At 39.6% G+C, this 12,862-nt stretch overlaps 1 protein-coding gene across 3 annotated transcripts in view; it reads left to right on the top strand.

Moving 5' to 3' along the window:
• The window catches only part of COL19A1 (collagen type XIX alpha 1 chain), a 177,702-nt gene that overhangs the window by 58,525 nt on the left and 106,315 nt on the right, over positions 1–12,862 (top strand). For 2 of the 3 annotated variants that reach the window (XM_033002791.2, XM_042803594.1), the window contains exon 11: positions 10,448–10,501. The exons of the other annotated variant lie outside the window; for it this stretch is intronic. In XM_033002791.2, coding sequence (XP_032858682.2) covers positions 10,448–10,501 — 54 coding nt within the window. The remainder of the gene's footprint in view (positions 1–10,447; positions 10,502–12,862) is intronic. 3 annotated transcript variants of the gene reach the window in all.

Here is a 12,862-nt window from a genome sequence, read left to right as displayed (position 1 = left end):
TTAATGTCAGTGAATATACTTCTTCCCAAGAAAACCTTAAAAATTATAGTGTAGGTTTTATATTCTAAATTCCATGTAAGTTGCTTTTTTAAATTCATAGGTGCCAAGTTGTTGGACATAAAAACTACTTTTTATTCATATAGTAAAATCATTCGCAGGTATTGCAAAACAGAATGTTGAGGTTTGTTTTTTTTTTTTCTTAAATTCCCACTGCTAGCCAGTATTTATCAACACCTAGGATTCATACTGCATTTTTCAAGTCTGAATCGATTAAATCATTGTGACACACTGAGACTGGGCCAAGTCTTGTCTAATCAGCAGTCAGCACTGTTGCTCTGGCATGAAGCTCCCAAAAATAGAAACACAAGAAGTCAAACAAGTAAGTGGAAGGGCACTAAAAGAAAAAGTGCTGCTAATTCCACTGTTGACTTTCTGTCTAATGGATTCTTGTTCCCAGGCCACGCTAAGTAAAGCAACTGGCGCGGGGTGTGTTTCTGCAGATGGCTCAGCAGTGACACACGCGGCCCAGCTGGTTGACAGGTGTTTGATTTGTATTTAACAAGTACCTCACACAAGCCAGATTTCTTTTTTTTTTTTTTTTTTTTTTTTTATTAACAGATACTGAGAAGTTAGTCAGCTGATGCTTTTTTCTTCAGAATTAACACCCCTTTCGCTATACTCCCTTTTTGTTGTGAACGGCAGTTCTTCTGGTTTTCCCGTACAAATGAAGATAACATTATTTTAGTTTGTAATAAGAAAAACACTAAATAGGATAAATTAATCCATAGTTAATTTAATAGTTGTAACCTGTTACCTTTACATGTGGAAAATGTACAACATTTTATTTATAGCTATTGACATTAAGATCTCAAGAACTGTTTATTTAGATGTCCACTTCTTAGAATGAAAATCCCCTTAAAAAGTATGCACAGAAGGAGAATGCCAGACTTCTGGGGTATAGCTGTTACACTCTATGTTTGTATGTCCTCCCATAACGTGAGAAGGTCTTGGGACTTTCTTGCACAGTGTAGCACAAGTCTGGAGTAAAAGAAATTCCCTGCCCAGAGGAGCATATGGTATGGCTAGAGATGCATCCAGTGCTATAAGGGAAGAGTAAAGGTGGGAAACTACTTAATGGAAGAGAATAAATAGTATACAGTGTTATTCCTTACTAATTTTTTTGTAAGCTACGTAACAGCACACTGCATAATTAGAGAGAGATTTTCTTGATCATGGCCTGTTTATTTAATTACACTTTGGGGTTTTTGTTTTCATAACTTTAAGTGGAAGAAATTACCATCTTTGTGACATTTGTTACTCGGTGCCACGATAGCAACTCTGCTGGAAAAAAACAGCAGAGGAAATAGTAGAGTATCAGGATGCTCTTACAAATCATCTTTGATTAATGTGAAGTCTTGGAGCCTTAGCCAGTAGGATGTGTAATGTAACAGTGACTATGGCCAGTTTGTCTCTCCTACCCACCCCCCGTTTCTTCATACTTTAGTCTGAACGCTGTTCTTTTTTCTCATATCAAATTCATGAGGTGGAAGAAGGTGAGATTTCAGGGACTGTTAACAAAAATGTGTCGCGCTCTGCAGTGACAGGGTTATAATGCCTATGTTGTGAAACATCCAGAAGTAGTACCACCCTGTAGAGTATAGTGTACTGGCAGTACTTCTGCTGAACCTCCGAAGAACGAGAAAGGAATGCAGCCAGAGAAATGGCTGTCAGACTAGTGTTGATTTTCTAAATAAACATTGGGGTTTAGTGAGAGGATGATTAAAAACTCATGCAGACAGCCTGCGTACCTCAGATAGTGGACTAGCTTCCTGTCAGGCATCCCAGATGTGGGATATGGAGTAGGCTAATAAGCCTCAAAAAGATTAAGAAAAGAGCTTGAAAATAAAAGTTAAAACTCTGCTAGGCTGAGATGTTGCTATTCCCCACAGAGCTGCTCAGAATTGATAGTAATGGGGTACACCTGGAGGTTTACCTTCAGGGAGCAGTTCCTAGGGCTCGTGTGCTGACAGTAGATCTGGTGATCCCAGGTTCACTGATGGGGAACTGTCTGTTAGAGTCCTAGATACATGGTCGGTATATCCTCTTCATCCAAATAGTAACCTATCTCTAAAATACATCAAATGTCAAAGGAATTGTTTTTGAAGTGAGGAGATACATTTCTTGGGAGAGTCTTTAAACTTCCGAGTGTAAATGTAGACATGGAAACTGTACCTCAAACTGCTTTATTTATCAGTAGTTGATAGGAGGCTTGCAGCTACACAAGCACACCAACAATATGGTACTTCAGAAAAAGTACTCATCTCAGTTAGTTCCTAGATTAAAAATTCTGGTCTATATGCAGTCTATTGATTTTTAATTCACCTTAACTCCTTAGTTTTGCTACTGCTTTTTTTGCATTTCATGTCTGTGTGGTTAGACATTAGACTTGATAGTGTTTAATGGTCTGTGGGACAGATCTTTGTTAGGGTAAACTGACATTTGTACCAGCTGAGAATCTGCCTCCTAATCTTCAGGTTATGGAAATGGATGAGGGCGATAATAATAATTATTAAAAGTAAAGAACAGCCTCTGACATCTAAGAAGATGACCAATGCTGTTTACCTTCCATGTATAAACTTGGGGCTCCAATTATTAAGGCGAATGTAATAGTATATTTTGTTATTATGAAAAGACCTTGGCAATTCATTAATATTGGATGATACTTTTTAACTTATGTTTAACATTATTGTGTTTCAAATACTATTTTAGCAAGGTCAAGTAGATTAATTTCCAATTCTGTGGAAACTTTAATAGGATTTAATTTCCTTTAATGCCATGTTACGGCTGGGTTAACAATAAATCAATAGATGGTGTATAAGTCTGGCAATTTTTCTTTTGTAACATAGTTACAAAAATCTGTCAGTTGTCTGTGATCACTTCATAAGATCACTTCAAAATTTTTTGTACTGTTTTGCTTCAGATGATAGAAATATCCAACTGTCTAGACTTAATTTTCTAAACTGTTCATCCATAAGACGTTACAAATATTTGAGAACTTGTTGCAGCCACAAGCCTATTTGCCTATTCTCAGTACTCTACAGGAAGTGTTCTCATGGTTTTTGTTTGCATTTTCTTTGTGCTCCACGTATGGTGTTGTAAGTCAGCTGAACTAGACTGTTTTCCATCCCATGTTCAGTTCATGTCTGCACTGCATTTTTAAATAGCAATCTAAAATAATAATTTAAAAAATTTATTAACATTATCCACTTCTATGTAGTAAAGTATAGTGTGCTCATTACCCTTCTTACCTAAGGAATGTAACTGGGTAGTGGACCATGAAAAAAGCTGTTAGTTGAGTCATTTGACTCAGTCTGAAAAGCAGAGGAAAAATTTGTAAAGGCCCTTCAGACCTTAGGGCACAGTGAGACAAAATGAGAAGCTGTCCTGTTCCACTGCTCTTCCACACTGCCTAGAACTTTCCCGTTGATTGTAAAACTCCATCATTATAGCCCTCAAGGGCTCCACAGAGACTAATGAGTTTCCTCTCACGACTAGAGGAACTAAACCAAACTACCCAAGGTCCTGGTTATGTGCTGGTAATACATTCTGCCTTCATTTTTCCCCTCTATTTGCTGTTTTGCTCCTTGCAGTACAGTTCTTTTCTGTTTGAAATCAGTGGCATTTAAGAATGGTGACTGGAAACATGCCTTTGGCTTGGGGAACAGTGGCTGGAGAGCTGCCTGATGGAAAAGGACCTGAGGGTGTTGGTCAACGGCCGGCTGAATATGAGCCAGCAGTGTGCCCAAGAAGGCCAGTAACATCCTGTCTTGTATCAGCAATAGTGTGCCAAGCAGGAAGTGATACCCTCTCCCCCCCCCCCGTACTCAGCACTGGTGAGGTCCCACCTCCAATACTGTGTTCAGTTTTGGGCCACTCACTGCAAGAAAGACATTGAGGTGCTGGAGTGTGTCCAAAGAAGGGCAGTAAAGCTGGTGAAGTGGCTGAGAGAACGAGGGTTCTTTAGCCTGGAGAAAAGGAGTCTCAGGGGAGACCTTATCGCTCTCTAAACTACCTGAAAGGAGGTTGTAGTGTAGTGGGTGTTAGTCTCTTCTCCCAAGTAAGAGGCGATAGGACAAGAGGAAATGGCCTCAGGTTGTGCCAGGAGAGGTTTAGACTGGGTATTAGGAAAGATTTCACTTCACTGAAAGGGTTATCAAGCATTGTAACAGGCTGCCTAGAGAAGTGGTTGAGTTGCTATACCTGGAGGTATTTAAAAGATGTGTAGATGTGGCACTTAGGGACATGGTTTAGTGGTGGACTTGTCAGTGTCAGGCTCACAGTTGGACTCGATGATCTTAAAGGTCTTTTCCAACCTCAGCAATTCTATGATTCCATGATTCTTGATGAAGAAGGTCAAGAAGAATGCAGTTGTCAGTTCTTCAAGGATGTGTGATAGCGGTGAATGCCACTTGTATTTGCCATATGCAGAAATAACACCTAGTGAGAACAGACGCTCTGCTTCCGCTAATACTTTTTTTGACAGTATAAAAACCACTCCTTGACATCTATCATAAAGGCTTCAGTCAGTTCATTATCAGTTTTTGAAAGAAGAAAAAAGGCAATATGCTGGCCTGTAGTTATGCATGAAAATAGAGTGATCCTTTCATCTCAAGTTTTTAGAACAACTTCTCTGACATCTCATGTTGTGTGAAAATAATTTGTGGGAGCAAAATACAGAAACAGACTTTTGACTTAATGTACTTTATTTGTGAAATACTGTGCTTTATGTATTTGAATATAGAAATTGTACGAGTTACATGCTTTTTAAGACATGTTAATAGCAGAAAAGGAAAAAAATGCCAACTAAAGTGAGTGCAGGATGGAGTAAGAACCCCTGTAGCCATGTTCTCTAAAGCTGTGAGCTGTCTCTGGCTGCCGATTCCTTTGTTTGCATGCAAATCACCAAAACCTACGTTTTCAAGTGTCGTTTAATTTGGAGTGTATTAACATCTAGTTGCCTAAATGGATAAGGAAGTCTGACTTGTCCCAAAGATGGGTAACAGGAAGGGCTGAGAATGGGGAAAAATTGCTGCCTCCTGAATTTAGATTATGTTATTAGGTGCAAATAGTAGAGCTAGTTGTATTTGCCTTTTTCTTGAGCAGCTACATAAAAAATCTACAGGAGCCCTGATCATTAGGACACAAAGACACAAGAGTCCTCTGACCTGCCCTCACCCTCTTGGCCAAACCATGATGTACTTGCTCTGCTCAGGCTGATGTGGAACCAGGACAGAGCAAAGGAAACAAACTATTTACCTGTCACAAGCCCTTCTTCATCAGGTTATTTTAAGGAAGGGTCTTATCCTTGCTCACATGGGTCAAGTTTGCTTCAAGGATAGCACTGAGAGAGTCCTCAGCAAGTGTACTTGCAAGTGCTGAGTCCTGGTAGTTCAGCAGTAACCAAGTGGGAACAAAAGGATCAGTAGATGCAGTGAAACCAAAATGTCATAATGTTTAGCAGAAACTTCCTGACATGACTAATCCAGGAGATTCATGGGGAAGTCTTAGTAAATATCAGTTGAATATATTTTTATGCCATTAGTATTCTATCAGGTGATCCTAACCAGTAACAGGAGCCTGTTTAAAGAAACAAGGAAGTACTGCAGTAGGCTAAAGAAAGTGTCATGTAATGGAGTATAATTGGTGTGGGATTTTTATTCATTAAAAGTGAAGCTCTCCCCCTGCAGTGGCTCTGGACTGGCTTGGTACGTGCTTCATGGGGGAGGATGCTGCTCAAGCCTTCAGACAGTACGTTGTTGAACATTCCGCTCCATTTCTGCAATGCTAAAAATAGTTGTCCTCGTTTTAAAACACCGGGCTATTAGATTATTCCAAGGGTCTGGCATACTCAGTGTAATGGAAGGCAAATATCCATAAATTATCAAAACAGTAAGTAGTGTTTGACCACACTGATTTTAATTCTAGTAAGATGAGTTTCCTTGGTAGTAACCCTGGAGTACCAAGCTTATTCTGTAAATCAAGCTCCTGGTAGTGCCCCAGTAAAATTAAAAATAAAAGGAAAAATGTTTTGTTTTCACATTGAGCATGGAGAAACCTCTGACTGTTTCTTGGTGGTTTGGGATTTTTTTTACACTTTGCAAAATCGCATCTGCAAAATGTTTAATGTATTTTACAGTAATTGTTTCTCTTTCCCAGCCTTGAAGAGAATCTCACAAGTTTCCAGCATGTTTTCTGTTATAAATCATGTTAATGCCTAAAATGTTCCAAATAGCAAAATGCGTTCCAAGTGATAGATACAAGTTTTTCTCAACACTTTTTTTTTTTTTTTTTTTTTTGGTGATTAGATACTGTGATGCCTAATTCATTTTTGGCACCATGTTGTTTGGTTGTACAAATAACCAGTGCACTTAATAAAGTTCACATACGCTAAGGTAGCTTCTCATTTTTTTTTTTTAATAATTTTTAATGTGCAAATCTCTCATTTTGGGGGAAAAAAGAGCTAAATGTGGAAGTCAAGGTATAAAAACTAATGTAAACATATTCTAAGAAAGTTGCTAAGTACATAGATAAAAAGCATCTTATTCTATCTTGGAAACCTTTAGGTATAAACTAAATCTCTAATTTTAGAGGGTGTTGCAGTGCAATTACAGTCTGCAAATTCAATAATTGATAAATACATTAAGAACCATGTTTAAAAATACACTGCACATTTCCAAAATAGTTAAAGCAACCACAACTTTTGATACTGTCCTGCACAACATCCTTGTCTCTAAATTGAAGAGACATGGATTTAAGAGATGGACCACTCTCTGGTTTGGGAATTGGCTGGATGATCGCACTCAAAGAGTTGCAGTCAACACCTTGATGTCCAAGTGAAGACCAGTGATGAGTGGCATTCCTCAGGGACCAGTGTTGGGACCAGCGCCACTTAACATCTTTGTTGGAGACATGGACAGTGAGAGTGAGTGCATATCGTGGTTTAAACCCAGTGGACAGCTGAGCACCACACAGACGCTCACTCACCCTCCCCTGCCTGGGAGACAGGGGACAGAATTGGAGGAGTAAAGGGAGACTCTCAGGTTGAGGTAAAACAGTTTAATAATTGAAATAGAATAAAACAATAACAATAACAGAAAGTACAAACAGCTAATGCACAATGCAATTGCTCACCACCTGATGACTGATACCCAGCCCGTTCCCGGGTAGCGATCCTGAAATACCAAGATCCTGCAATTGCAATCCTGGAAGCGAGAACCCCCTTTTTTCCTGGCTAACCCTCCTTTATATACTGGGCATGACGTTACATGATATGGAATATTTCATTGGCTATTTCATCAGCCAGAGCTGTGGCCATGCCCCTTCCCGGATTCTTGTACACCTCCACATGGGCAGGACATAGGGAGTTGGAAAGTCCTTGATACCTCAGCAACAACTGAAAACATCAGTGTATTATCAACATTCTTCTCATACCAAATCCCATACTAATTCCAAAACACAGCACTATTCTAGCTACTAAGAAGAAAAATTAACTCTATCCCAGCCAAAACTAGGACAGTGCACCCTCAGCAAGTTTGCCGATGACACCAAGCTGTGTAGAGCCATTGACACGTGGAGGGAAGTGATCCTGTCCAGAGGGACCTTGCAAACCTCATGAAGTTCAGAAAGGCCAAGTTCAAGGTCCTGCACGTGGGTCAAGGCAGTCCCAAGCACGAATACAGGCTGGGCAATGAGTGAATTGAGAGCAGCCCTATGGAGAAGGACTTGGGGGTAATAGTGGATGGAAAACTGAATTATGAGCCAGCAATGTGCGCTCACAGCCTGAAAAAAACAACCATATCCGGGCTGCGTCAAAAGGAGTGTGGCCATCAGGTCAAGGGAGGTGATTCTCCCCCTCTAGTCCAATCTCATGAGACCCCAGCAGTACTGTGTTCATCTCTCAGGCCCTCAACAGAAGAAGGACATGGACATGCTCAAGTGAGTCCAGAGAAGGGCCACAAAGATAATCAGAGGGGGCTGGAGCACCTCCCCTGTGAGAACAGGCTGAGAGAGTTGGGGTTGTTCATCCTGGAAAAGAGAAGGCTCTGGGGAGACCTTATAGCAGCTTTCCAGCGCTTAAAGGGATCCTACAGGAAAGATGGGGAGGGACTCTTTATCAGGGAGTGTAGGAATCGGACAAGGGGTAATGTTTTTAAACTGGAAGAGGATAGATTTAGATTAGATATGAGGAAGAAATTCTTTACTTTGAGGGTGGTGAGGCACTGGCACAGGGTGCCCAGAGAAACTGTGGCTGCCTCCTCCCTGGAAGGGTTCAAGGTGAGGTCGGATGGGACTTCAAGCAACCTGGTCTAGTGGAAGGTGTCCCTGCCCATGGCATGGGGGCTGGAACTAGATGATCTTTAAGGTCTCTTCCAACCCAAACCATTCTATGATTCTACAACATTAAACATTTTATATTTAGCAAGAAGCAGTACTGATGTAGGAGGTTATTTTTGCATTGTTGTGTTGAAGGGATAATCATTTGTAGAACACTGATTAAACAGTGCAAGGCAAAACATCTATGGCTTGTCACCACAGAAGAAATATAGTGAATGTGGTTTTTTTCTAGTTCACAGTGATCTAATATAGCAGGGAAGATGAAATATTATTATCTGGTAACTTGTACTGATTAATTGGAATTTTTTCCCAGCATGCTAGCATCTATTTTTACAGATGGGAGCTGGAAGGAAGATGTTGGAAACTGTGCCATGAGTGGAGTTAGAAAAAATGCCATTTTATCAAGCTATTTTAAGCTGTATTTTAATTATTGTTTATCATGAGTACTTTGTATTTATTTGCTTAATTACTTGTATCATTTTGATGAGTAATTGTTCTTTTATTGGCTCTTTCTGTTGTTAAGACAGATTGGAGTTTTTCCTTTGTCTCTGTTCTTTTTTTGTGTTTGTGACACATTTGTCTTCTGCTTGGCTTGGAATCAAATGAGTGAACTTTCAAAACTTTCTTTTGTTGCTGAATTCTGGCTTGGCTAGAAAACTGAATTGGATGGTGTGCGATTTACCAGGGCAAACTTCTGTCAAGGAATTAAGACCTGTGAACGGAATGGAGAAAGCATTTTATTTTAGATTCCTTTAATAAGTCTTCTGAACTCCCACTTGAAGTCAAGTGAGCATGGATGAATTCTTCTAACAGAACATAACTCAGTAACTTCAGATTTATTGAGAACAAAATTAATGTACTTCATGGTGGCGTATTTAATGAATCTGTAAATGAAGGGTGGTTCTTAGCTTTGAGTGGCAGAGTCTGGTTCTCACTGGGTCTGTAATTGTTTAACACGCTTTGCTAAGGAGGAACGGAAAAGGAAACCACTGCAATATTTTATATTTTAATTCTAAGTGAGATATTACCTAGCAATATCTAGCTTTATATTAAATGCATAATTGAATTGTTTGTAGCTTTCAACTTAGAGCTATTGATTTATTTTGTTTATTTTTCTCAATTAGTCCTTATTCAGATATTGAAGTTTACCATATTACTTAGCTTGGTTAGTTACCTTTTAAAAACATTTTTTGTTTAACAAGGTGCTTGTTTGTACTTATGTTCAGTTGCTGAGCATAATTTTTAAGCATCGGGTTTCTTGAATGGAATTTACAAACCCAAATCAGATTCTTAATTTTCATGGGCAGTGAAGGAGAAGGTAGTTTGAGGGGCAGGGCTGACTAACAACTGTACAGCTGACTTATTTTGCTCTTTTCAAACATGGGGTAGAGGAGGCAGTAATTTAAGAACATATGCAGGACATTGACTTAGGAAGTAGGAGAAATTGATTTTTGTCTGCCTGGTTGCACAGGATCGAGATTTGTATTTCCTTCTGCTGAGTAGGTTGGGACTCTCCTAGAGATGGGGGAAAGATCTGAAACTCCCCTTTGAGCAGAGCCTGGAGTCAGCTTCATATATACAACTCCCTGTAGGACCTCACGGTTTAAGTGTAGATCCGTGTGGGCTCAAGCATCTGATAGGTATTAAGGAGAGGGTGGAAGCTGTAGCACCCTTGTTGGGATTTTAGGTACTTGGGTAGTATCCAGGTGTCTTCTGAAGTATTTTTTTCTGAATCAGGGCCTGAAATCCAACTTAAAGGTTTTCACGTGAGCCAAACTCCCTAATCTTTTTTTGTTGTCCAGATGTCTGAAGCAATATACCTATATCTGCTGCATAATTAGATAACCTGTAATTGTTAGTTGCCTAATATTTTGAAATGGAAATTTATTTTAATCAAATACAAGTCAACAGAGATAAACATCCCTAGAAAACAGTTCATCTGTTCTGTAGAAAATGAATGAGAAGCAATACATGTCCAGATGTCTTTTCCTTTCAGTTTAGCTCAGGCATGATATAGGTCTGTAAAATGATGGCTATGTACGTTTTGTTTCAGGGGGAAGCTGGCTTAGTAGGTGCTCCTGGCATACCTGGTCTTACTGGTTCCAAGGTAAAAAAAAAAAAAAAAAAAAAACAAACCAAAAAAAACAACAACAACAACAAACAAAACAACAGGAAAACCTCTAAACAAACCACAAAGAAAACTTAATCTCATTTCATGCATTTTCACTCTCAACATGCTCTTTGCCAGCTGTCCATTATCTACATAAACTGTATTTGTATCCAGTTTCTGAGTTCTGTAATGTGACGAAGGAACTTCACTGTCAGCTTCTCTTTTGAAAGAGAAAGGGCATGTGATGCAGTGGCACAAACCTGCCTGTTGGTATTATTTTGCATTAAGAGCAGTTGCCTACGTCTCAGAACTGTGCAGGTCTTTCCAGCCACAAGGTAGCAGATTCAAAAATATGAAATTTGAGAATCTCATGATCTCAGTGAAATGAGGTGCAGGATGGCACTGTTTCTGCCACTCTTTCATTTGAATCTTATGCTCCTCTCCAGAGGTGGAATATTCTAGAAGGACCAAAAATTGCAAAAACAGGCACGTCTATTATAGACATTGTTGGTAATATCTATTAAAGTTGCCTGACTCTTTTCATGGTCAGATTTTGTTTTCTCTTGGTTGCAGCTGTGTTTAACCGTAAGTATTTGGAATGAAATACTTATGGGTCTGTCCAGCTAATTCCTTTTAGAAAAATATAGGGGAAATAGTTCTGCTGCTTCCACAAATTAAGGGAGTACAGACCCAAAAAAACACATTATTTTGATCATATTAAAATTTCAAGAAAGTGTTCTGCAGTGTGACCTTGTTGCAAAAGGATGATTTGTGTATCTTTAGGGCAGATGCTTCCTGTAATATAGCATGAAGGGAAGCAAGGAACTTATTTTCTGCAGATGAGTGAGACAGCATTGAGTTCTACAACATGCGTACCACAATCTATCAATTTACGTGTTCAAAGTCAGAATCTCATTGACTTGTACTGTAGGCATATTTAAAACACTGAATATCAGATTAGCAATCCTGCAGTGATTATCAAAACGAGTAATCGCTGATTGGCTATGAAAAAGTTTGTGTGAAGTGTTTTACCTAACTTAGTATGAGAATTTTGCCACAGAAAGGAGAATTTAAGTCAGTCATAAATGTCTTATTTTGCAACTTTCACATTTTTATTTCTGCAACATTTTAATTCTTTGAAGTAACTTGTGGCTAACTTTGTTATATTTTTAATGATGTTAAATGGAAATTAGCTAAATTTCTTCCTCTGCACTTTCTGTTGACTGTATTTCTTATTTTCTCTAATTGGAAATAGGTTTTTAAAATTCAAATATGTGCAAAAAATCTGGACACTCTGACTATTTCTGATAATGAAGGAGTCAGTATATCACCTTATACATTGGAACAGGCAGAGAACTGACTGGCTGAGCAGTAGCATTGCTGAAAAGGACCTGGAGTCAACATGAGGCTGAATTATGAGCTAACAGTGTTCTCCTGTTGGGAATAAAGTGAAACACATGTTGGACTACATTAGTAAAACTGCAGCTGGCAGATCAGGTGAAGATATTTTTCCCTCCTTTTCTCAGTGGCACTACATCTGGTATGCTGTGTCATATTTGGGGGATCTTCCACCCTCACTTCTGCAGGAGAGCTGGAGAAACCAGAGAGGGTCCAAGCAGGGAGCTAGTATGTGTTCAGGAGTGTAGAAAACAAAACCTTTGAGGAGAGTTCCAAGGAAGTGAGTTTGTTGAGTCTGACGAAGAGGAAGCCAAAGAGCAATTGAGACTGGCCTGCAGGCATAAGGAGCCCAGCTGGTTGATCTTCAAGGACAGCTTCCTAAAATACCAAGAACAGTCCATGCTGATGTGCAGGGAGTTGAGCGAGTATGGCAGAAAGCCATCACGGATGAACAAGGAGCTCCTGACTGAGCTCAGACACGAAAAGAAAGTAAACAGAGAGTTTCCCAGTAGGAATATAGAAATGTTGCCAAAGCATGTGGTGATGGAGTTAGGAAACCAAAAAGTCATCTGGAACTGAAACTAATGAGGGATTTGAAGGGCAGTGTGAAGGGCTTCTGGTAAGTGCATCCACAACAAAAACAATCCTGAAGAAAATGTTGACCCACTGCTTAATGGGCTGGGGGCCATGGAAAAGGCTGAGAGTACCTGATACTTTTTTTTGCCTTGGTTTTCACTAATAAAGTTTGACCTCAGGCCTCCCAAGTTACTTAAGCCTCCTAGGAGAGTGTGTGAGAATGAACCCTTGCCCACTAAAGGGGAAAAGTGTTAAAGAGCACTTAAGTTACTTGGACATTTGCAAGATACCAGTATGTATCCAGGGGTGCTGAGGGAGCTGGGCTTGTTCAGCCTTAAGATGAGATGATTTGTAAAGGGGGAGGATGGAGGATGGTGTGCAGAC

Source organism: Tyto alba, unplaced genomic scaffold (genome assembly GCF_018691265.1).
Source record: "Tyto alba isolate M040663 unplaced genomic scaffold, T.alba_DEE_v4.0 Super-Scaffold_40, whole genome shotgun sequence".
NCBI classification, from domain to species: Eukaryota; Metazoa; Chordata; class Aves; order Strigiformes; family Tytonidae; genus Tyto; species Tyto alba.
Note: the sequence above shows the minus strand (reverse complement) of the source record. Positions and strands in the feature narration are given on the sequence as shown.